The sequence below is a fragment of the Opisthocomus hoazin genome, chromosome 1 (genome assembly GCF_030867145.1).
Source record: "Opisthocomus hoazin isolate bOpiHoa1 chromosome 1, bOpiHoa1.hap1, whole genome shotgun sequence".
In the NCBI taxonomy this organism is placed as follows: domain Eukaryota; kingdom Metazoa; phylum Chordata; class Aves; order Opisthocomiformes; family Opisthocomidae; genus Opisthocomus; species Opisthocomus hoazin.
In genome coordinates, this window is record NC_134414.1 from 90,423,856 (window position 1) to 90,450,218 (window position 26,363).

The following is a 26,363-nucleotide window of genomic DNA, read 5'->3' on the forward strand; positions in this document are numbered from 1 at the left end:
TTCTGAGCTGGCTTTGTGTTGTTGTGGATTTAAAGAGACAACTCATTGACAGCAGCTGAGCTGAAGAGAAATACGTGGATGGGTTTGCTTCAAAATTAGTTCTATCGTGTGAATGATATGAAATGCACCTTCTAAAATACGTCTAGTCCTAAGGCAATTAATGTTGCACTTATAATAAAGTTGTAATTGTTGTTATCAGGAATTTTGTAAGAGTAAAGACTACATTGTGCTAAATTTTGGATTTCCATTTTTTCAGGAAATAGGAACATTTCAAAACCAGTTTTCATTCCCATTTAAAAAAAAAACCTATATTTTCTTGCAAAACAAAAGGTTTGGACAAACTGGATTGAAAATACTTGATTCATTTATTTAAGCTGATATCCAGCAGCAGCAAACCATGTGAAATTGAGGTGATCTTTTTCCGCTCAGAAGCTTCTAGGGCTTCCAGAACCGGCACTGGATCATCACACAGTCGTTCATTCCCTTTTATATTCCTTTTCCCCAACCTTTCAGGTTCTCACTTGCTGTCCCTCAGTTGTGGAAATGAAACAGTTGTGGGTGTTTTGTAGATTGATTCTCAGAGCTGTGGATTACACATTAATTAAAATAAAGAAAGATCTTGACCTTCCAGCGGGCCACACGCTAAGGTTGCATTGGAGCTGGAGACCAGGTAGTCCACATTCCTGAATCACATTCCACATGCAGGTGTGACAGTTTGGCACATTCCTGGTGTCCCTTGTTCAAAGAAAGGTTGTCAGAGTTGACAGGTGTTTGTAAAACATTTGTAGAACATTTTGACAAGTCAGCATGTTCCAAGAAATTAATGTTTTTGTTGACAAGGTTTGTTTTCCTGTAAAATTCGTAAAGAACCAGAGCAGGACTTGAATCTTGAAGGTTATTGCTTTGAAATGTCTAGGTAAGATTTATTTTTTACAAAGGGAATGATTTTTTTCTTCCCTATTTAGGTGAAGAACTTGTGCTTTGCTTTTTGTAGCTGACATGTTAAGCCAGATGGGAAGCTGTTTTGGTACATTCGGTCCTTCAGGGCTGAAGTTTTGCTGTATTTATGACACAGATTCCTACCTTTTCAGCCAAAGAACAAATGCTCTTGTTCTGCCATTTGTTTTTATTACGACAAATGCAAGAGCAGATTGTTCTCCTGACTGAGATCTCCCCAGAAGTCAAGAACCTGTAGTTCGGGACTGTAGAAGCAAATTTTCCTGCATTTTCAAAACTATACAAGTAAATTAGCTCCACTCTGTCAGGTTATAATATAGTTAAATGTGAAACAGTTTGTCCAGAGAGGTAGTGGAGGCCCCCTCCCTGAAAACATTCAAGGCCAGGTTGGACAGGGCTCTGAGCACCCTGTCTGAGTTGAAGATGTCCCTGCTCACTGCAGGGGGGTTTGGGGTAGATGACCTCTAAAGGTCCCTTTCAGCCCAACGCATTCTGTGATTCTGTGATTCTATGATTCTCTGTCGGTGCCATTCCCTGGGGCAGGCTGGTGAGGCTTCACTGCCCAGAAGCAGCTGGTCTGTCGCGTGCCCTGGCTTCCCAGGTTCGTACCTCGGGAGAGATGAGTCCCAGTTCTGCCAGGCGTCACCAGCTCCTGTCTCTGTGAGAGCGCTGCGTCTCTGAAACAGCAGTCGACCTTGGTTTTAGGCACTCAAACCCCCAAATTCTCAAAACTTGAGGTTATCTGGAAACTGGGGCATAAAACTTTCTGTTCATTGCTTTGCACTCTTAGAAATTGTTGCTTTTTTGAGCGCTTGGTGTTCTGAGGGGATTTGGCCACTTTTAAGTATGTTTGGCATTACTGGATCTTCTAACTTATACCTGTTTAGATGCTCTTTTCCCAGAGCTGATACCTGTGCATTTTACCTGCACACACTTAAACTAATTATCTCTTTTTTTTTTTTATTAAGCTCTTAAAGTAAGCACTGCTCTCAGAACGATACCAAAGGAATTTCAGCACTTGACTGTGAAAACAGGTAAGAAGAAAAAAATTTCATGTGTGACTTCCATTAGAATTTTGATCAATTATTTTTATGTCACAGCCTGAATTAGTGTAATTTTATTAATTTTTTTAAGATCCCTTTGCTCTCATACTGTTTTACTATTAAAATTAGCTTTTACCTCATAATGACTACTACTTGTGAAATAAATATTAATTACTACTTCAGATTGTCAAAAGGTTTTCTTGCTTTCTTTCCTGCATTGTTAGTGTATGTGTTCTTCACATGTGGAATATGTTTTTTTAACGTAGCAGTTTTTAAGGAGTCTGAAGTTTTTCTGTGCTACAAACAAGGTGCAAGAGCATGAATATTGTACCTCTTGGTAAAACCTCTTCTGAAGTATAGAATAACTGTAATGTTTCAGTAACCTTTTTGAAATGGCCTGTTCCTTTGTGGAAACTGAGCTTTCATGTTTTCTGTCAAGGAGTTTAAAGGTAGATAGACTTTTGGAAACACAGACCTTGAGGTGGTTACTGCACTGATGCAAACTTTCGGTTCGGGGGGTGTGTCTTTATTGAAACCACCCCTGATTTTTCTCTCTCCAGCTCCAACATCACTCCTTGTCCCTGTCGTACTGGAAAATGTTATTTGTGGAACAGCTTATGTCAAAATTACTTAGTTGCTCCAGAAACTTCCCATGCATTCAGTTCTGTTCATCAGACCTCCCTTGCCTTCCTCTTTGTTAATCACTTAACTACAGTGGTAAGAGTGTTTGCAAGCCCTCCCTGCTTCCAGTGAAGCTAAAATCTGGACTTGCTTTCTCTTCCTTTGCATAAATGTTTTCACTTGTGAAGATATCCTTGATTGAGAAAACTGACCCCACATGTCTGTCACAGCAATTTTGTCTTATAGCTTGATTTATTCATGGCTGCTGAACAGCTGCATGCCTCATTTCCCAACTTTTTTTTTTTTCCTGGCTTTTTCCCAAATACTTGGCAGCTGCCAGATTGCCTATCTTCAGCTCCTATTCTCGAATGATTGCTGCTTCTTCTTCACACTCACACACTCTCTCTCTCTCTCTCTCTCTTATACTTGCCTCGCAGGGGGAGAGGAGGGTGGTTGGTTGCAAGATTTTCAGTTCTGCTCTCCCTGTCCCCATTTTGACCAGAAGTGCTGCGGGGAGTTTTATTTCCAGTTCAGCAATTCCATTGTCGGTATGCTGAGGGGGAAAAAACCTCCTACTATCACCTGCACATATCCTTTGCCACCGACCTCTTTTCCTCATGTCATTCATCTCCTAGTCAGGGAGGGCTTCCCAATGCGTTGCTGTTGGTATCCCCAGGGAAGTGGTGGCAGAGTTTCGCCCCTTTGCCATGACTCCTGTCACTCTCGGGGTTTCACCCTAGCTGTCCTGCACATTGAGGGTTTGAGCAAGCACGTTCTCAGGTTGCACAGCACAATTTATGCAAAAATGTTTATCTATCCACTGGGCTAGATAGAGCACAGTAGTTGAGTGGTTATTTCAGAATCCATCACTGGTCTGAAAGGTCAGTGTAATCATTAACCTTCAGGATGAAAACTTGTTTGGGATGAGGTGGGAGAAATTTCACATCGTTCTTTGATTATTCGTTTGGGCTGTTCATGTAAATTCAGGAAAGGTGATACTGCCCTGCTTCATTATGGGAAAGTTTTCTTTGCCATCAGAAGTACTAGAAATTTGAAATCAGTAGAAACTTTATACGCTCAGCATCTCTGAATATCTGTCCAGTTTATTTAAGCTTCTAAGTGCAAGATCATTGCTAGCCTTAGACTTTTAAAGGATTGAGAGCCAAATTTGCGAGTGTTTAAATTGTACGTTTCTGCCTAGGCCATCATTAAGAGAGGAGTCAGTGGGGGTTATTTAGACTGGTGCGGAATGCTTTAGGTTTTTTCTTTAGCCCTGTGGCATACTTGCGCCTTTTATGGTACAGTTTTCCACCCAATCTTCAGCCTGTAAAGCAGGGAGGCACCAGCTGAGCAGGAGGTGTTAGGCTACAGCCAAAAGTTACTGAATCAGCATCCTTTGGAATGTTAAATTGAAGTCGTATTGGAAGAGGGGTGTGGGAGCAGTTAAACACCCAAAACGGTAACCTTCACACTCTCCTGTGGATGAATAAATGAGAGTTCATGATTGTATGTGACTTGAGTGCAGACCAAGCTGCTCAGTTCATGAGGCACTACTACTGCAGGAATCGTACAAACTTTTAAATAATAAATGTAAGTAATTTACTGCACAGCTTTAACTTCTGTCAGTTTCGTGTAGATTAAGCTTATGTATCCATAGCAGTAGTAATATGGAAAACTGATGAACTGGATAATTAGTTTTGTGTCATCTTGAATGATCATGTCATGTATGTGTATAAACCTGCACCTCAAACACAAAGTATGCATTGACTGAGCATACCAAAATAACTGCATGTTTTGTGGAAATCCTGCCACAATTATTTGTGTGTCCTAATAATGAATGACCTGCTTTATAATACTTGTTTATATTATACTGCTACTTTTGAAAGGTAAAGCTAAGTCCAGGTATTGTGTAATTGTAGCCTTGAATTTCCTGGGTTTTCAAAAGCTTAAAAGAAAATCCTTGGCAGTAGTATTCTATTGCTATCTTTTTTTATTAGTAGTCATTTTGGGGTTCTTTCTTCCTTGTGTGCTTTCCTGTTTACCCTAATAAGATGTCCTTGGGGAGTTTGCATGTCAGTTTTACCTGCAGGTTTTTAGACAAAAGGCTTTCTAAAAGAAGTATGAACAGAATTGCGGTCTCCATAAAAGAAGTAAGATTTGAAGGTTTTTAAACATGGCTTAGCTTGGAAAGGATTTATACTTCCTGTTTCTAGGTGCCATATGTTTAATAATTGTGCATGTAATTTAATAATCAGCAGTTTCAGCATTGGAAAAATTGGGTCATGTGGCTGTAGGGAAGCAGAGTCTGAAGCTGTATTCTCTAGGAGTTTGATGCAGAGAGAGAGGAGGATTATCACCACTGCATGTTTTAATGATAATTCCCTCTCTCCCCTTTAGTTGCTAGGAAGAGTTTGTTGCACAGAAATCTGGAATGACGGTGAGCCAGTTTTGTGGTGACAATAATCTACTAGAATTTGGTTTATAAGTAGTCGTTTGTGTCGCTGCCAGCTGCATTTGGGTTTATTCCATCCAAAGCACCAACTAGCAGTGTGTGACCCTAAAAGCAGTTTCTTTTATGAAGAAATAGTGTGTGGCTATACATATGCCATATGCTGCTTCTTGTCTTCTGTGGGACGGAAGCCTCCTGTGGAGCGTCTGTGCAGTGTACAATGCAAGCTGGTAAAAAGCCAGTATTAGCCGCCTGCTACCACAGGTAGCTCCTGCTCTGTGTTTTGGAGGATCTGTTGTGTTCTCAGGTAGTGCTGTGTAGTAGCTGGTGATAAATGTCTGACTTGGAAGTAGGCAGATATCTGAAGGAAGCTAGAAACTCTGAGAATTATTTTTTTTTTCCCCCAAACAACTTGCTTCTCCTAAGTGTTGTACTTTGATGAGCAGAATAATGGGAGATGTACAAGGATTCACTTTGTGTGTGAATTAGGATCATTGATGCTGCTGTAATACCTTGAGGATATCTCAGTGGACTGAATTTGAAAGCAATCTCATAGATATGTTTTCTCAAAATTATCTGATGTTAGTAAGGAGAATAACAGAAAAGTCACAAAAAGACTATGTAAACCAAGGAACAGCCTCGAGGATTTATGCAGAGAAGTCAGCACTGATGTTTTCCTATCACACAAAACCTGCATATGGCAGGATATTTGGAATTCATCCAAATAAAAGAAAATTATTTTCACATTGATGGAAATGTGTTTGATCAACACTTAGCCTGTAAAGCTTTCTACCTTCAAACATCTTTCCTTCCAAGTGTCACGCTAGTCTCAACCTGATGTGTTAATTTTTTTTGTGGGTGGTAAGAAGGTATAAGTTTATACTGATTAGTTAAAAGTATTTAGGAAGGACATAAACCTTTGTGCTTTGGGAAGCAGAACAATTAATGGATATCTGGACTAGGAGTGAGATGTTTTCTGTGGGAAGCAGAACAATTAATGGATATCTGGACTAGGAGTGAGATGTTTTCTGTGGAAAGTTTATGGTGTTGTTGATGTTGCTTTGTCGCAACTCCACCCAGGAGTACAGGTCAGAGCTATCAGACCTATTGCTTTGCCGCCATTCTGGTAACCACGCTAAAAGTTGAAGTTCTGACTACATGTGGGCTTTTGAATTCTTAGGACATTCACACACTACTTGAAACAAAAGGGAAGGAGAAGTGAAAATCAGTCCTCCTTACTCATGTGAGATGAGCACACTCAGTTCCACATTTTCAACACTCACATTTTTAATGAATCCTGATTCCGCAGCTAATGATGTTTATTTAAAATATGATGTTTTAGTGGTTCTTTTTTCTTTTCTGTTCCAGCTGCTCAGGAATCTAATGCACTTAAAGCCAGACCACGATCCAGGTACTGCTTTCATTTCTATTTCAGGAGAAGACATATGTTCCTCTGGTGTTAGACACAAGACGTGAGAACTGTTGCATTTTTTAATCTTTTTTTTTAATTGGTGTTGTGCTGGAAGTCCAGCTTGGATCAAAGACAGGTTTACCAGGAGGGATCTGTAAGCTATACACCCCACATGCATACTGCCTGAGGGCCTGGTGATCTCTGGTCATAAGGTGCAGGGACTTTTGCCTGTCTGCCCAGCCCCGCTGCCTTCTCAGGGTGGTGGCTTGGTGACTGTCTCCAGCACTGGCCCGGGGGTGTTGTGGTGGGACAGTGGGGACCACCCCGTTGCGGGGAACGTTCTCAGCAATTTTTGGGCTGTTGAAACCTGTGCAGTGGTTGCGTATGGAGGGAGACACTGCACGCTCTCACAGAAACAGCAGTAGTAGCTCAGCGCTCAGATGTGGGTGAGTCCTTTCCAATCCTTTCGTTGGCGTGCATGTACTTGACTGTGGCTGGTTGGTGTGTGATGGGCTTACACTGTTGTGAGCTAGAAATGTCACCTGCTGAATTTGGATGTTTGGAAGAAAAGGGAAACCTGTGCCTGAAAATATTGTGTATAAATGGATTATGTGTTGGGTTTGGCTGTTCACCATTCTGGTGTATAGCCATATCGTGCATTCACCTTCAAACTTTTTTTTTGGTGCTAGTTAGTTTCTTTTTCTTTGGTAATGGAGAGTATAATCAGGAGCTCCCTCCTTACCAGCTTGTCAAAGCCTTCTAATAAGAGAGGATCAGCTATAAGCATGATGAATGAAGACTGAAATCCTCTGTTCTTAGGACCTACATCCAGGAAGGCTGAACTGCCTTGTGTGCTATTTCTCTGCTGCTAGCCAAAGCCTTTTAGTTTTCATACTGTTTTAAATTTTCTTGCTGTGTTACTGAATCATAAATTGCAAATATGCTAAAAATATGTAACAAGTTTTTTATGCAAAAATACATAAAATAGCAAATGCTTAAAGAAGTCTGAAAGAAGTCACTTGAATGTGACTACTGTGTCACATGTGACTGTCACATCTGACTACATGTCACTACTTCAGTGCAGAAGTTGAGACTAAAAATTCCTGAGCACATCCTTGAACTGAGACCTGCTGCTGCGCTTACCCCGCGTAGCCTGGAGGACTCTCTGACCTCAAGGGTCTCTGTCTTCAGGGGTGCCTGACCACCAGAGGCTACGATTCGAGACTGTTACAGCTCTCTGCTCTAGGCTTTCTAGTGTAAATTGTGCAGACTCTTAGCTACTGACTCTTAACCGACTTTCAGGTCTGCCTGCTGCAAGCAACAATTCACTGTCACAGGGCTCGGTGTTGGCACTGCTGGGGCAGGTGTATTTTTGCCTGGTAGCTGTTGTCTTACTCAATCTTTTAAAAATTAAAACTCTCAAACGGTTAGGTTGTACAATTTCAATGCAAGTAAAATACAGACTGCATACTATAGAAAGTGAAAGTATAAAACCTTAATATCCTGGTTCAAAGCTTTCTCATTAATTCAGGGTGGTTGGGTTAAATCTTATACGATAGGGCTATGGAATTCAAACCTCTACCAAGATAAATTCAGCATCAGCAGGGGTTTTGGTGTCACATGTAAATTTTGAAGCAATTACAGCTTTTACTCCTGTATTTGTTAAAGTTTACATGAGAAACATAGGATTAGCATTGCCAAATGTCTGTTCCACTACAGGGCTGTTTTTTAACAACAGCCTGTTTGGCAAAAAAACGATCCGTTTGCCATTAGTGGGTGTTATTTCTGTTCTACTCAAATGTGTTTTTGGTCTTGCCTGTCATGTGTAATGTGTTACAGTAAGTGTAACATCTCACATTGTCAATGCTCATTTTGAACAAAGCTCTCGGTCTTGCAGAAAAACTGGTAACTACAACAGCTGAAAAATATTGGACACTATTCAGCAAAATCAAAATTCTTAGCAAATGCACTGCATTGGGGTTAATGGGTTGTGGAAGGGCCTAGAATGATGTACTAAGCCATGTATTAGACCAGTGTTGATAACTTTGGAGCCATTCAGTTTTTCTTGATTTTGAGGAATTTGACTGTTTGCGACGAAAAAATTATTCTGATAGTTAGACAATTATAAATTACAAAATGTGTACTTGCAAGAGGTAGGTTGAATCTGTACCTGCATAGGCACTGCCCTTGCAGTTGGGAATGACAACAGAAACTGTAAGAGATAAATTATTTTTCCCCAGGTTTATTCAAAATAGTTGCTACAATTATCCTGTTGACAGGTAAAGTTATGTAAGAAGGCCTGAAGCTGTGATATAAAGGGCCATAAAAAATACTAGCCCTGTAAGTATGACTCGTTCCTTTCTTCAGACCAGTAGGTTCCTTTGTTGCAAAATAAATCTGTCCTAAGGGCAAACTTTTAGTCATTAGGGCAAGGAATTTCCACCATGAACCTGAGTTCTGGTCAGTGTATTTTTAGGTACTATTTGTTGTAGTTGTTCAAAATGTATTTCTGACATAAAATATTTTCTGCATTCCACAACCCCCCCCCCCCCCCCGTTTTTCCTTAGGTCTTATTCTAGCACATCAATAGAAGATGCTATGAAAAAGGGAGAAGAACCTCCTACTCCACCTCCAAGGCCACAGAAATCACATTCCAGAGCTTCCTCTTTGGATCTGAACAAAATATTTCAACAAAACACACAAGGTAAAGTTTGCTTTCTTTCCCTGTTTTGAGACCATTTAGGTTAGCTGCATACTTGGCAACTTGATCTGTTTGCACAACCTGGACAATATGTGCATATGCTTGCCTTTGCTATGGACCGTAATACACCACAGGACAGAATTAGTTGCACTTTATTGCGTTACTTCGCCACTGAGGGAAAAAAATCACTGTTGCTATAATTAAGGTGATTATAATGTTTTCTGGCACGATAATGGGAAGCTTAACATATGGTAGTCTGTCATCACTGACTGTTTATAACTAGTCTGGCTGCTTAGACAACTCTCATCAGTAACTAAAATATATTTGATTTTTATTACTATTTGTTTTTTGTAGTTCAGAAGCAGAAAGAAAACTCTTAATGTTGAAACTGGTAGAAAGTGAGATTTCTTGTGTGCAAACATTTGTGATGTTAAAGTCCAACAGGTGTGTGGGGGCAATCAGAAACCTTTCTTTGAGTAAAAAGAAAGGGTAATTTCTTTTGACAGGGGTGCATGTTGAGGGGAGAGAAAGAAAACGTAGAACAGTAGCTGGAGTGAACGGAAAGAAAATGGCTCTCCAGCATGTTGGAGTTTGAGCATTCCTCTTGCCTTGCACAGCGAGCGGTGGAAAGAGGAGCTGTTTGTTCAGGGCAGCAGTCGCCCAGCATCACTGGGCTTTAGCAGGGTCCTTGAACCAGCCCAGAGCTTCATGCTGTGCACACCAATCATCTGACTCAAGGACTAGGCTAAACATGGTCGTGTTTATGCTTCAGAAGAAGGCCAAGGTTTCACTGTGTCAAGGAACGTTTTAACTGGGCTCCCTAATGTGGTTGTTGGAGCAGAAAAGAAAGGGTTTCACCTCTTCCTGTATGGGACTTCTTTAATGCAAACACGAGACAGCATTTAAGAGTCCTCCGATGTGTGCTGAACCTTGCAACTCAATAGGAATAAACATTTTGTTCCCCGCCCCCCCCCCCCCAACAGAGAAGCAATTCCTGGTCTTTGACTGTGGTTATTGTTCAGGGTTCTGTTGCCTCCAATTTTGATTTCATTATACATCAAAATAAAACAGAACAGAGCCAAGTACACATTTTCCTAAGGCAGCAGATCCTCTTGGAATCCAGATAAAAAGTATAACTGGAAGGAAGTAAACTTGGATTTAGGTTTCTCTTGGAACACAAATGAAAGGAGAATGTAAATTCTCAAAGAAGTCATTCTGTGAATGAAAAGTAACATCTTGCTTTTGAAATGGATTGTTTTCAAAGTCACCATTACTTTTGAAGTAATGTAACGATTTATTCTGGGCAACTTAACAAACTGACAGTGCGATAGTGAGTGCAGGAAAGGATGACTCCTCCTATCAGTACTTTTTGGAGGGTTTCCTCACTGGAAATGTAAGTAGGGTAGGCCGTTGATTGCTTGCAAAAAAAAAGTGCTCTGGTCACCCTAAAACTGTTCACCATATTTGGTTCAAATTTACAGCTATTTATAGTTGGAACAAAAATTTGCTGTAGGTTGACAAGATCTGAAATATAGTGTGCTACCAGATTGCAGAAATGTGGAAGGTCTCCCAGAGGTTCAGCTTCCTCCTGTATCTGCAGGGTGTTGGCTTGTCATTTTTTGCTTGCTTGAATGTCCCCTAATGGCAATGCTAAATACTTGTGGTTGTCTTCCTCTAATGGAGCTGTTCATTTTGTGTCAAAAATGTAAATACTCATTGGGAAAGAATAAGGAGGAGTTTGTAGCCTTGAAGATTTCAAGGAAGAACTCATTAAACAATTTGTAGCCAGCCTGAAGAAGGGTTTCAGTTCAAATGAATCTGCATCATCGGAAGGAGGAGATGAAATTGGCCCATCCCAGCGCGGCCCAAGTTTACCTTGCTCTGCTTTGAAGTACAATGACTGCATTGGAAGTCGTATTTTCAGTTCTTCGTTCTATGGAGAATCACATGCACGCTTTTCCCTGTCATTTAATCCCTGATAGTTGTTGTTCTGCAACATCCTATTGGTAATGTGATTTTTATACAGCTTTCTTTTCTTCCACTTCTCTTGTTTTGATCACCTCACTTTTTTCATCCTTTTTTTTCATCCTTTTCCCTACTGATCTTACTTCTCAGTAGAAATTCCAGTCTCATCATTTTCAAAAGCCTTTTTCATCTGGAGATAGTTCTTCCTCAGGGAGTGGTCATTGTTTTGGAGCCAAACTCTTTACTGAGGTGCACTTTTCACTTCGTAAAAAGACAGTTTGTAGGAAGACAGAGGCAATGAGAACTGTCACCTGAAACCAAAGAGCCTTGGTAGAAAAAAGGTGTGTGTGCGTGCTTCTGTGAAGTAAATTGTACACAGTTGTACAATAACAAGCTATATTCTTATTTCTGCTGACAGTACAAAAAATGAAGTTAGAATAGTTTCCATCTGCCATCAGATGTTACAGTTACAGATTTACAATATAGATGATGTGGTGGCAATGTACTTGTTCAGTTTTTTTGGCTATTAGGATAAAATAGCCTGGCATAAATATCAAACCTGACGTGTTTCTGTCCACAGGTCAGTTTTTTACTTTCTGTTCTAATGTATTCTCAACTGAATGTTTTCTCCCTTCCTTCCTAGGTTTTAAAAAATAGTCTAATTATCACAGCTGAACCACAGAAATTAGCTGGAATGACCATCCCTACTAGCACCACCATACTGCCAGCTGTCAGTACAGAAAAACAGACTGTAAAATCAAGCATTTTAATAGCTTTCAGGGTATATCTAATATGATTAGAATAATCCTGTTTCAGTACATTATTTTTTGTCCTACTAATTCTTGTTCAGAAAAAATTCTGATTTGGGGAGTTTGGACAATCTGCTCCCACACCTGCTCACACACTTGTGCTCAGTAGTACTGAGTTTTATTTTCATTTCCTTGTTGGTCATGTTAATCTGTAGGTATCACTTCTTTACTTGTGAAGACATCGGTGGTTTGGAGCATATTTTATTGATTTCATCTTTAAAGGGCAGAAAAAGAAAAATGTCTTCAAGTAAATTCAGCCAAAGACTGTGGCAGATCCTTGTTGTGGGCACTGTTTTTTTGGGGGGAGGTGTATGTGATTTTTTTCATTTACTGCAGCTATATCATGTTTGCCACCACCTTATTGATGCCCCTCTCCTAGCAAATATACCCAGAGAACATTTATCCATGATGGCTGGGATGTCCAGCAATGCATTAGCCACAGAAACTGGGCTTTAAAATTGTGGAATTGGGACACAACTGCACTTGAAGGACGTGCCTTCATCATTCATACTCCATAGCTACACTCTTCTGGGACGCTGTGACTAGCGTTACCCATGAAAAACATGCAAAACCAAGAAAACTTCTTGAAAAGACCCACCTTCTGAAATGTCCATGTGTGAATTTCTGTTGAGAGATGTTAAGAGACAGAAATCTCTTCTTTTTTTTTTTTTATCATGTAGTCTTTACATTAGCATCTGAATAAATTTCAGTACTGCTAGATTCTCAATGTATTTCTTCTTGTTGAATATATACTGTGTGGCATTTGGCCTGCGTACACATAAAGAAAATACTTGGCTAGGTTTTATGCATTTCTGGAAAGACAACAGCAGGGTTTAAGTACAAACAAAAATGTCAGTTTGGGTGCATACATGACCCGGTTTACATCTTCATTTCTTCTCCAGCCCACTGTCTTGTCAAATACAAGCCAAGAGCTCCCAGAGTAAAACCTGGGAGCCTGTGGCCTGCAGAGCTTGCCTGCACTGTTTGCAAAGGTGGTTTGCAGAATTAGTTGCCCTCTGGGACTCCTCATGCTCCTTTCTGTCTGTCCTGTGATCTGGGTGAGGGAGCAGGTGTTGAGGGGGGCAAAACTGGCGCAGCTCGGAGCCTGGCCGTCCTGCAGCAAGGTCCCTGGCCACCTTTTACCCTCAACAGCAGCAGTAAGCTAGGGTCTGCCTTGAGGTAGTTCTGGGATTGGGGCAAGCCTCAGCTGAAGTATTAAAACCCAAAAATGCATCCATTGTCTTCTGGCATTTTGCTTGGTTACGTTTTCTGCCCATGACAGCTACAGAAAAATTTACTTCTGGGCAATTATAGGCGGTGACAACAGTCTGCTTCTTTTTAGATTGATACAGATGCCCCTGAAATACATTTTATTTCCCATTTAGTTTCATTTCTGAATTGCATAACTTCTTTTAATTAACAGTTCTGTTGAACAAAGGATACTTGTTTGGAAAAGAGAATTTGCTTTGATGAAACAACAAAATTGTCATAAACAGCATAGTTTCATGGTGATTTGGAAGCAGATCGATTATCTCTGCATAATTTATCAAAAAAGCCATATAACTACTTACAAATGAATTTTTCACTGACAGTTCAGAGCACTCGTTTGCTTTTGAAACTCGCCTCCTGCTGCGACTGTCCCTGCAGCGAAGAACGCGTGGAATGCAGGCACCATTTCTTATGTTGGCTTGTAAGCAAATACTCACTGAAACCTGGATTTGCTCCTTCGGGGGTGCTAGTTTCAGCCAGCAATGTGGGGCTAGTATTTATGGTTTTTTTTCCCTTTTGAAAATGTGAGGTGTTAAGTACCACACTTGGTAAGAGGGAAACACAACTAGCATTTTATTGTAAGTGCAGCATTGTCTGTTACAGATGATGTTTTCCTAACTACAGCTACTTATCTGTGCTGAGCTAGTGGTGGCTGCCAAACAAGAAAATGTCCACTCTGCTCTAAACGTGGTGTTCACAGTAAAGGAGCAAGGGAACAGATTTGTTGGTGTGTGTCAGTATTCCTGTAAGTGAATCACAGAATCATAGAATAGTTGGGGTTGGAAGAGACATTTAAAGGTCATCTAGCCCAACCCCACTGCAGTGAGCAGGGACATCTTCAACTAGACCAGGGTGCTCAGAGCCCTGTCCAGCCTGACCTTGAATGTTTCCAGGGAGGGGGCATCTGCCACCTCTCTGCACAACCTGTGCCAGTGTTTCACCACCCTCATTGTAAAAAATTTCTTCCTTATATCCAGTCTAAATCTACCCTCTTTCAGTTTAAAGCCATTACCCCTTGTCCTGTCACTACAAGCCCTTGTAAAAAGTCTCTCCCCATCTTTCTTATAAGCCCCCTTTGAGTACTGGAAGGCTGCTATAAGGTTTCCCTGGAGCCTTCTCCAGGCTGAGCAGCCCCAACTCTCTCAGCCTTTCCTCACAGGAGAGGTGCTCCAGCTCTCTGATGATCTTTGTGGCCCTCCTCTGGACCTGCTCCAGCAAGTCCATGTCCTTCTTGTGCTGAGGGCTCCAGTGTCGGACACAGGACTCCAGGTGGGGTCTCACCAGAGCAGAATAGAGGGGCAGAATCACCTCCCTCGCCCTGCTGGCCACGATTTTTTTGATGCAGCGCAGGATACAGTTGGCCTTCTGGGCTGTGAGTGGCCCTTGGTGGCTCATGTCCAGTTTTTCATCCACCAGTACCCCCAATTCCTTCTCAGCAGGGCTGCTCTCAATCCCTTCATCCTCCAGCCTGCATTGGTACCGGGGGTTGCCCTGACCCAGATGCAGGACCTTGCACTTGGCCTTGTTGAACCTCATGGGGTTCACATGGGCCCACTTCTCAAGTTTGTCCAGGTTCCTCTGGATGACATCCTGTCCCTCAGGCATGTCAACCACACCACTCAGCTTGATGTCTTCAAACTTCATGAGGGTACACTCGATCCTGTTGTCTAGGTCATTGATGAAGATGTTAGACAGTACTGGTCCCAATACGGACCCGTGAGGGACACCACTTGTCACTGATCTGCCTCTGGACATTAAGCTGTTGACCACTACCCTCTGGATGCGACCATCCAGCCATTTCCTTAGCCGCCAAACAGTCCACCCATCAAATCCATATCTCTCCAATTTAGACACAAGGATGTTGTGGGGAACCATGTCAAAGGCCTTACAAAAGTCCAGATAGATGATACATAGCTCTGCCCTTGTCCACTAATGTAGTCACTCTGTCATAGTGATATAAATGTGTCCCCACGTCACTTCTGTATTCCTTCATATACACATTTGCTATGCAGTTTAAAGTGGTACTTTTATCTTAAGATTCAGTGGAAACTTCTTTCTGCGCCCTTTCATTTTCATTAGTGCTAGAGCAAGACTGGTGTTCCGTATCACATTTTATTCTCTTTTTCATACTTTTGAAGAAGGCTGTTTGCTACTTCCTTTACTTCATCAAACCTTCATTACTTCATTCAATTAGCACAACCTTTCCTTGAACATACGGGCTTGGTGGGTTTTATTTGCCAAGTGTAGAGATTTCTGAATAGTAAATGTGTGTTGATGTGTCTTTGATATTTCATGTTTGCCCAATGACAGCCACATTTTATCTATTTCTGAATGTTTTCAGTCCACGTATCAAATATGTGCTGTCTGCAAGTCTTGGGTACTAAAGGCAAGCTTTTCAGGGGTTATGCAGGGGGCTATGTTGTTTGTTTTACCATAAATACAGATTCCTTTACTAACTTTCCAGTTCAAAGCTGAAGTGACAAGGGGAACCTAGAGTATTAATGTCCTTTTTTATGCTGAATTTAGATCACAGTGAATTTATTTAATTTTTAATTATTTAATTAATTTTCAGGACCCCTTCCTCTTATTGCTCTCATATTGATCTTGATTTAGTAAAATCCGGTTACATTCTTGGATAATAGGGCTGGGTTTTACTCATGCTGTAGAGTACTAGGCTGTCCTACGTGTTAGTGTTGTGTTGTGTTTGTTAACCAGGCCAAAACATTAAATTAGGAAGATGGCAATTCTGAACAACCTTTATTTTTGAAGGGCAATAATGGCAAATACCATCAGCGAAATATGCAGTTTCGCTGAATATGGTTTGGACAGTATGTAAGAGCTCTAATGTTGCTAGCTTCATTGAGTTAAGAGTGCAGAGTCAAGCTAGTATCTTTGTTGTAAGGGTTGTAACAAAAATTGCAATTTAAATTAATAATTTCTTTTACTCATAAACCATAGAGAACACAAAATTGAGCTGCTTTTCATATTCATCTCCAGCACTGTATCACTGCAATGAAAATACTATGAAATGCTTTCTTAAAATAAATGTTGCAAAAACATTGTTTTGAAGCAGAGGATAGATGTTTTTCCTTTGGGACTCAGCTCCTGATCTGTTACTGGAGCTACTGTTTTCTTCTAGTCCTGTTCCTCTTCAGAATATATGTGATCATTGAACTGAGCTTATTCTGAATAAAATATTGATGTCTTCCCTCTGATTTGAATGGAAGAGTTTTACACCTCTCAGCCTTTTAGAATTTTTTATGAGGGATTTATGTGTTCACAGCTATGTAACTTATTTCTTTGCCCAACTGGACAAGGATGTCATTAAGGTTGAACAGGCTGGAGAAAACAGTAATGACATAAAGGGATGAATGGCTATTGCATGGTAGGAATCTGATAGGTAACTTATTTCTGTGTTTTTAGATTTTTAAATTTGTATGCCTATCTCTAAGGGCAGAGTCCAGAGAGTACTTGTGTGCAAACTGGGGTAAAGCTTACCAGCCTTTCAAGTGTAACTATTTCTTCACAATTTGTGTAAATGAAACTTTTTTAAAATTATTTTTTCCCATTTTTTCTAATCTTAATTCTTGGCCTTCTGGGATTGAAGAATGGTTTGCAGTCTGTTTTCATTTTATTGCAGGTTGTTAAAAATGAAATTTTAGTCAAATCTTTTCTACTGAAAATTTTTAAGGATGAAACATTCTCAACTGGCCCTACCAAGCCCCACTGACCTGTTGTTGTGATCCCACATGGGTTACTCTGTTCCGTGAAAAAGTGTCGGTCCATCATAGAACATCTCTACAGGTTAAACAAGAGAGGGTCTTCTATTTCTCATGTGGAAGAGGGGGGGAAGGTTGCCTCCCTTGTTGGGGAGACCCTGGAGATGCAGATGTCCTTGGGAAGCGTCTGAGCTGCAGGTGGGACTGGAGAGATGGTGGGTGGTAGTTCCCTGCTCTTCCCAGCTCGCTTGTGCCTGCTCAGAGTTGGTCTGTGTTGGAAATGGTCCCAGGCGCCAAGTGCCGGAGCCTCCAGCACTCCCACCGGGATCTCCAGAGGTCGGGAGCTGTGGCAACATGGATCTGTCAGAGGTAGGTGGAGAGACTGTGCCTCCCTGTGGGTGGAGAATGAGGCTAAACGTGAAGTGAAAGGAAGCAAAATCATGAGTAGTTTCATTTAAGGGGAGCGGGAGGACGGAGAAACAATCCCCAAATAGAAACACACAGGAAAGGAAGGTGTGGAGAAAACAGTAACTAGAAAATGAAGTGCTTTAGGGAAAATGAGGGACAGAAAGTTAAAAATACAGGTGGTGTGGGCATATGATGCAAAACAGAAAATAGTTGTGTTTTTTCAAAAGCTGTAAAACAGATTTTTTTTTTTTTTTTTTTACATAAAACACAGTGTCTTGCTTGTTTGATTTGAAAGTGATCCATGAAATATGTAAGCACGCAGGTGTCCTAAATGAAGTCCCACCTGCGAGTTCATAGTGCAGAAACATGAATTGCTTAAGGTCTGGCTATATCTCTTACTAATTACTTGGAAAACACTAGGATAATTTTCCACATAATTGAGGTATGAATGATGTTCTGTATGATCAGCACACGAAACATACCTGTAACAAGTGTGCCTGTGACATCAGGTGTGCGTGTCTCTCACTGCGACGCACGAAGCTTTGCTGCTGAGCAGGTTCCCAAAACTAGCTGTGAGGAGAGAGATTACTCTGGCACTGGCCGTGCTTTCTACAGCCTTTCTACAATCTTGAAAACAAAATTAATACCAGGAGTCTAAAATCCTGTTTTACATTGCTATTACTTTCTGAGAAGACATTAGTAAGAATTATTGAAACAGATCCCTGGATAAACGGGTATTTCACAACCACCTTACTAGAATCCTTCATTAAATTTACATTCCTGCCTTTTTTTTTCCTGTTGCAACTTTTTGCAGACATAGTAGTGAGAATTAATAAATCAAATGCCTTGAAAAGCAGTTATTTCAGCCTTACTAATGCTGCTGTTAGGAATGTAACAAATGGAGTGCAGAGAATGGTCTCAGTATTATGGGATATCCAAGTACTAATTTCAGTGAACAAGAAGAAAAATTTTGTAAGACGTAGCTAAGCAGAAACCAGCTTAGACACAGAACTTTTCTATGATCTGCCTTTGGCAACAGAAGCAGGAAAAGTATCTCAAAAAACTCTCAAAAATAGCTTCAGAGTGGAAGGGTGAAAATGCCAGCTTCCCAAACTACCTAAGGAACAAAGCCTGAGGTAGTTTGGGGAACAGATCTGCCGCTTATCTTTTTTGAACTCGTCTAAGTGTTGAAGATTCTTTGCTTCCTGATAAAATTAATTGGTTGGTCTTGTGTTAAGCCTGATCTGGGAGCTAAGCACTCTGAAGCAGCATAAACTGATGTAAATCTGCCATGCAGCCAGCCTCTCCCTGGATCCAGCGACAGGGTCATGCTGTGGGCTGGCCCTGAGCATCTGCTTGAAAAATACCAAACACATCAGCCAGACTCTACTGAGGAGCTATATCACAGTTTTCTCCCAGTTGAAGTTCCTGGATGGTCCCCACTCAACTGCAGAAGGGGGGGGGGGGGGGTGGCGGTGGGGAAGCAGAACAGAAGCAAGAACCTACATTTAGGCCAGCTAGATCCAGGGCAGCCTGCATTTAGGCTGGGGTTTGATTAGGCCTGCACCGTCTGTGTGATCTGAAAAACACAGGGCCCTTTCTTCCACTGGGAGTGGTGACCAAAATAAGAGGAGCAACCAAACTCTGGGTGCCCTTTTGATCATGGGATGAAAGGTGTGTATGGTTTTGGTGTGAGATGAGGTCAGCCTCCTTTGGTAGGCGGTAGCTAGTTTCACTTTGGCTAGAAAGGTACAAAATGGCCCTTGACCCAGGAAACCCCCCCTTCTTCAGGACACTGCTTTTGTTCATATTCAGTTCAGATGAGATAACAGTACATTTTTTTCACCCAAAGCTGTAACGTGTCTGAGGTGATACCCAGGGTAAGGTGATAGAGGTATGAAAACGAGAAGGAAAACAGCTGCGAAGAATAGAAATTAAATAAATACCTGACATGGAAATGTTTCAGGAAGTGTAGTTTTATATGCTGATGTTTCAGTATTAATTTATTTTTAAAAATAGCATGCATCCAGCAGCTCAGTGTATTATGGCATTTTTCTTCAATACTAAGAAAGAAGAGGGCAAGTGACTGTCATTGGGTGGGAGAGGTGCAGCACGTTGCTCTTACAGGTTACTCTGAAGGGTCCCGAGTGCCCACATTTGTTCCACCCTAAATTTGGCATCCTGCCCTGCTGCTGTTCCCCGTGAGCTAAAGACCTGCTTCACATAGGTTTGACAGGACTATGATAACTTCATGTTTTTCCTTGGTCTTCTCTTCCTAGATGAAAGAAGTAAAGGAGCCGCTTGGATGGTCACCACAACTGATACTTTTCACTGCCGTGGGTAATGAAAGTGCGGAGGGTTTGTGCTGTCTGCTAGGGAGGCTGGAGGCAGAGCGGCATGGACCGGTAGGGTGGCAGGGCCTGTTTTCACAGCACAGCCTTACAGCCTGGTGTTTGTTTTAAAATACTAATCTAGCTTCAGATTGGAAAACCTGGTTTTTTATCTAGTGTGGTGTCCTGTTAGTGCTATCAGACCTTTGTGATTGCCAAATTAGGGCGAAAAAAATGGTCCTGGAGGCTTTCCATGCAGATAATCTGTCTTGAAGTGTAAACATGCTAAGTAGAGCCATGATTTTTGAAGCGAAAGCCTTATCACTGTCTTTGTGGGAGTAACTAGTGCGTGAAAATGCTATCATTTACAGGAATACATGTGGTATAGATACTGGATATACTTAAAGCTGTTTTGCTGGTATTTGTACAGCCTTTCCACACTGCTGTCATTGAGATTTGCCTTATGTGGCTCACCCTGATGTGAATGCCACCAAGCCGCTTGGTAACAAGGTGACCTGTGCGAGGCCCGTCCTGCTCCTTCCAGCTCCCTCTGATTTTACGCAGGGTGTGAAGACTTGTTTTCAAAGAGTGATGGCATGCAGCTTATCCCAAGCTCTGAGGTGTGCGCCTGGAAATATGACATTTGTCTGTTTGCTGCTCGGTCCTCGGGTATTTGTGTTACTTTTGGAAACAAACCTTCTTTCATTCTGGAAACAGACTCTGTGTTTGGCTTCACTTTCAGAGCTAACATGGTGATGCCATATCGATTTGTGCGGGGCAGTCTCCCAGAAAGGCAGGCACTCCGGAATAACCTAATATTACAAGTCACCTGCTGATACACATAAAAACATAGGAGTATCTGTTAATATTACACTCTCTTTGGGTAATGACACTAGAGAAGGCTGAAGCATGCAGCATCTGTCATTAATTTTTTTTTTTATTGCCCTGTGGAGAAAAAAAAGTGAGGAGTTTTTTATAAGTTGTTGCAAGTCCTCAGAAGTCAACTAACTTTTATCTAGCAATTGTGCTCACATAAGCATGATTTCCTTCTAACAACAGGCTGAAGATGTTCTGCAACAGCAGGAATTTTATGAATATTTCATCAGTAGCTTAAGTTAGAATTTGCAGGATTAAAAAGAGGAAACTGGGTCAAATGCACGTGGTGTAAGCATCTAACTTCTTTAATGCTAAATTCATATATGTTGTATTTTGAAAGCTGAAGAAGCAGGTTTTTGCGGTGGGTTTTTTTGGTGTTGTTTTTTAATTTCACCGTCTTACGGAAAAATTCCTTTTCACTTTGGAATTTTATGGGCCAAATCCCAGCAGTCTTGGGGGGCTTTGCAACCACTTCAGGAGATGCTTTTCTGGCAAGCCCAGTGCCTTTCTGTATAAAGGCAGTCCTGCTGCTTTTCTGTCCTCTCTCCCCGACTCTTCAAACCCAGTGATATACCTAGAAAAGCAGTGCTGTATCCTCTAGAGCTGAAGTCGAGGCCAGTTCCCAATGGATGCAGCTCAAGGAGTAGAGATTTCGAGGGCCTGCAGAAGCGTAAGCCAGCATGTACCTAAGCAACAAGCCCTGGAGGGGGCTACGTACATTTGGAAGGGCTGACCCCGATCCTGCGTGCCCCTTCCCTGGGACCCCTGTGCTTGTGGCAGCAGTGCACTCCCTAGCTTGGTGTTGGGGCTGCCAGAGGGTCGTTGGGAAGCCTGCATGATTCGTGCTCCCCCGTGAGACCCCACCTGGAGTCTGCGTCCAGCTCTGGAGCCCTCAGTGCAGGAAGGACGTGGAGCTGTTGGAGCAAGTCCAAAGGAGGGCCACAAAAATGATCCGAGGGATGGAACACCTCTCCTGAGAGGAAAGGCTGAGAGAGTTGGGGCTGTTGAGCCTGGAGAAGAGAAGGCTGCGGGGACACCTTACAGCAGCTTTCCAGTACCTGAAGAGGGCCTGCATGAAAGATGGGGACTGGCTTTTCAGCATGGGCTGTTGGATAGGACAAGGGGTGATGGTTTTAAACTAAAAGAGGGTAGATTTAGACTAGATATAAGGAGGAAATTTTTTACAATGAAGCTGGTGAGGCACTGGAACAGGTTGCGCAGAGAGGTGGTGGGTGCCCCCTCCATGGAAGTGTTCAAGGTCAGGTTGGATGGGGCTCTGAGCAACCTGATCTAGTGGTAGATGTCCCTGCTTACTGCGGGGGGATTGGACTAGATGACCTGTAAAGGTCCCTCCCAACCCAAACTATTCTGTGATTCTATGGTGTTAGAGCTATATGGAGAGCAGAGATGATACTCTTGCAGTGGTAATCGCTGCTGGTGGTGGGTGGGTAAGGTGCTTGCAGGTGTTTTCCATAGAGCGTCGCAGCACAGCTCCCATAAGGTTTCCTGAAGGCAGATGTATCACGCTGAGCGTAAGCACTTTTATGCTATTGCAGCGTGCGGCTGATGGACCGACAGAGCACTGGTGTCTGAGTTGGTGTTTTCAAACATTGTTATTGCCTGTACTTGCCAAAGCCACTGCCAACGCTCAGATAAGTGAAGTAATAATCTGACGTTCAGACTAAAGGAAAGGAAGGTTTCTTACTCCACTGTTCCTTTCTAAAGGTCAGTTGCACAGAGGAGATGGAGAGTGTAGTGATAACATCACACTGGTATTGCAGTGGCTTTATAAGCAGAACTGATTAAACACCGGAGACAGGATCCTAATGACCATGTTTTTCAAAATCTCTCTTACACCTGTAGGGTTGTTAGTGGTTCCCTTGCCTAACGTAGGTTGGGTTTTAATTGTTCTGCCTCTCTCCTTGGCATTGTGTGCAGTGATATTAGGCTTCATTTTGATTCAAGAGATCACAATACAGAAGATGTAATATACCCCAATGTGTTATAAGCCTTTTTGGAGCAGTTCTCAATATTTTCACCCACATGCTTTTACTCTTGTGTCAGTGTTGTCCTTTAATGGTTAATGTCTTTTGTCTTCGTGTTTTCAACCATGTAGACATTTTAGATTTGGTGTATAAAATATGTAAATGGCTAAGCTGTAACGAGGTTCATAATGGTCTGTGGCTTTTTCAAATATGCATGGAAATAAAAAGTGTATAAATGTAATTGCTTGCTTAGCATTATTGTGATAAAAGGCATTTTTAGGTTTAATACTGGGTTTGGTTTTTTTTGTTTTGCTATACAAATAACTGCCGTTGCAGGGATGGACTGTCTGGTATCTTTGCCAGGTCAAGCGCTGAGCACTCAGTGTGACAGGAGCTTGGGGAGGGTACCCCACCTAAGGACTCCCACCAGACTTGGTTGGTGTCCCTGTACTAGCCCAGCCTGCCTCTCTGCAGCTGCCTTTGGAAGCCGTCATCTTGTCCTGTAGTGTTGTCCCATGATGGGTTTTAGATATATTAAAGAAACTGAGAAATACAATGGCTGGACCTACATGATGGGTACCCTCCCTTTGTGCTGGCTCAGACTAAAAGCTGGCATTGCGTTATGTTAAAGGGGCCTGAACTGACCATTAGGGTTTGTCTTCCTCCCTTTGTTTCTCCTCCTCTCCCCCCCGGTATCTTCAGTGAGTAATAACATGCAAATACAAAACATAAAGCCAAAGAAACGGATTCCTTTTTGGTTCATTTTGGCTTTTGTCCTGTTAATTCCATGACAGATGTTTTCTTTTTAAGGCTGGACTCCATCATGTAGTGTGTTTTATCTGGAGTGAACGCTAATGTCTATGTTGGATGCTAAAGCATCGCTTTTAAAAAAGGCAATAATGTTAATGACGAAGAGCAAAGTCCCAAGGACAAGTAGACCCTGTTTCTGGCATTCTTTAACTAGAATTGGATTGCTTCAGCATACAGCTCTTGTGGCCGACTGGCTTATGTCTCTGCTTTTTATCATAACATTGTGGGTTTTTACAGTAATTAAATAACTACTCGTTCACTACCCATGAAGCTGTTTCAGACAGGGTTTTGCTCAATAAAGATCAAGTTTGGTTTCTGTTAATAAAATGTTGAATACTGCCTCTTCGCTAGGAATTATCATGGAAATTAATTCTGGTTTTATTTGAAATTAAATTAACGTGGTTTTGTTTTTGTTTGTTTTTTTCTTTTTTTCTCACTGTTCAGCTGTGAGGTCTGGCTGGCTGCCCCCACCACCGCCTGCACTGCCCCCTCGACCTTCTGTATCTCAGGTATGGACAACGGTTTAGCACTTTGCTGTGTATTATTTCCTTATTTTGTTACTGTTGCAGTGGTTAGGACAAGTTGGTTTGGACATGGCAGTTGTTCTTGCTTCCAAATTAATAGAAATCTTCAGTTTGCTCTGCAGTTCCCTACATGTCCTTCTTCATTGGTCTGTCTAGCCAGTGTGTTGCAATGCCAAATTACAGACTAATTAAACCTCTTTGTAGTGGAGCTGACATGTACCCACTAGAAAAAACTGTAAATTAAAGGCTAGTAAGGCTAGTCTACTAATACGAGTTTCATGCCTGAAAGGCATGGGCTTGAAACCTGCTATTTTCTTCTCAAGCTGCAGATACTCAGAGGGCATCTACTGTGGGAGCCACGGCATGTAAGAGTATATTTCACCCATGGGTTTAAAAAACAATGCTGAAAGGAAGCCAATGCCATGTCAGTTACGTTATTGAGTTTCAAACCATTAGTGGTGTGCTTTTGTTTTGTGTTTTGGATGGGTTGTTTGTTTTCAGAGTATCACACAACCACAGCACAATGCAAATTGACTAAACCTTGTGTATCTGCATCCAGATACTTCTTCATGTTTTGGGAAATTATGAGGATTAGCATCTTGTTCTTTTATGTTGTTGGCTCTGTTAAGGCTCGGGTGGCAGTATGCTTCGTATAGTACTCCTTTAGGTGAAGTGTGTAATAGAAGATAAGTCCGTAGGGGAGCTAACAGCCCTTTATATATAAAAATTTGTTGAGACACTTTCCTTGGGCCAGAAACGGTTCTCACTTGAGTTTTGGATTTACTCTTATGAGTCTCCTGTTGAACACCTCCAGCTGCACAGTGCTTATGGTAGAAATGATGAAAGGCTTGTTGCCACCCCCAGCTCCACCAGCAGCTCGTTGCTCTCTTCCTCTCCCCGGCCCTTTTTAGCATCTGAGTGCAGCTGAGTTCTACCTGGAGGACTGTAGAACATTCTGGCTGGAGCTTGCGTGTTTCCCCCAAGTCGCTGTGGTGTTAGCGGTGCTGCTAATGCCACGTACTCCTTCATGCACCCATCATGTTCCCGCTTTGTGGAGCGCTCCCTGGAGAGCAGCATTTCCCTCTGGCTTCCCTCGCTCCCGTGGCCTGGCTCCCTGCATCCCTGCCTTGTGCCTGCAGTGGCGGCTGCTGCAGCCCATGCCAGACCTCCTGCCACGGCTTGGACGTGCCACCGCCGCCAGCTCCGGGCACTGCAAGCCCTCTCGCTGCTGTCAGGGAAAAGCAGTAAATGTAACAAATCCTGTTCTTTGGGGGGAAAAAACCCCTTGTTTTCAAGCAAGGTTCTGCTAATTGTTCATTTCCTTGTCCTGTGATAGATTTGCGTTTCCTTAGCAAGGGCTCTGAGGAGAGATGTTAATTTACTTATGCATGTCCAGCGGCTTTCTTACCGCATCACAAATACTCGACCAACTGCTCATCCTATGCTGGCCATGCAGAATTCAGGGCCTTTCTAAAACCATAAACACAAGAAGATTCTCATGTGAAATTCTTGATCAAATCCTCTCCAATGCAAAGTCTGTTTTCTGAAAGGAAAAAAAAAAAAGTGGCTTCTGTGTCTACTCAGTACTGAATATATAGCTGATGCTTTGCTTACATGCATCACTTAGATTTACTTAATTTATTTCTGAATCAAATATCTCATCAAAATGTTGTTGGTCTGATGTCTAGCAAAAATATACATAAAACCAGTTCTTGAAAACATAATAAACTTCACGCTTGTCACATTCTGTTTATTTTATCTCCAGACGTGCCTTTCTGAGATAAAGGTAACAGACAGTAGGGAAGTATGTGTGATGGGGTCATAATTCAGCTGAGCTGACCCTTACGAGTTGCATGTAAGCAATAGTGAGCATGTGGATTACATTAGTCCAGTGGGGCCCTTGATTTAAAGTTGGAGGGAGGGATCTGCTTTCAAAACTGAGGCAGGATCAAGAACTGAAGAAAAGCCATGATGCTGAAATGACACATTCAACTTTTTCCCGTTTCAGGATTTACCAAACTCTTCTTAAATTTCTGTTTTAACTTAGTTTTCAACAATGTTATTGAAAATCCTTTTTTTTTATTGCTGTAACATTTTGCTATATGCCTGCAGTTAAGCACAGTGAGTGACAAATGTAGCCTGGAAGTGAAGCGGGAAGTGAAGCGAACCCCACATATTTCAGGTGGCTCTGCGTGATATAAGTATGCTTGTGGTGTGATTATTTTGGCTCAGCTTTGGAAATCACTTGATGGAGGAGTAGAGGGAAATAATTTCTTCTGAGGACTACAGTTCTCTCTGGATGGCTGAGAAGCAGCCTGGACCAGTTGGCTCTTTAGCGTGAGATTAAAGGGCTCATGGGATGTAAAGGCCAAAGTGCATAGAAGAGTGGTGCCAAGGGGTAGATATTACATTTCAGTGGAGCAGAAGTCCTTCTGTGAGCCTAATCGATAGCAATATAGAAATGTTATCTTGACTTTGGTCCTAGG

The 26,363-nt window shown here is 41.9% G+C and overlaps 1 protein-coding gene across 1 annotated transcript in view; it reads left to right on the forward strand.

Annotated features, from left to right (window-relative positions):
• REPS2 (RALBP1 associated Eps domain containing 2) overlaps positions 1-26,363 on the forward strand; it is a 103,098-nt gene that overhangs the window by 56,094 nt on the left and 20,641 nt on the right. The window contains exons 11-14 of the mRNA XM_075428995.1: positions 1,926-1,991; positions 6,439-6,481; positions 9,049-9,185; positions 23,798-23,862. Coding sequence (XP_075285110.1) covers positions 1,926-1,991; positions 6,439-6,481; positions 9,049-9,185; positions 23,798-23,862 — 311 coding nt within the window. The remainder of the gene's footprint in view (positions 1-1,925; positions 1,992-6,438; positions 6,482-9,048; positions 9,186-23,797; positions 23,863-26,363) is intronic.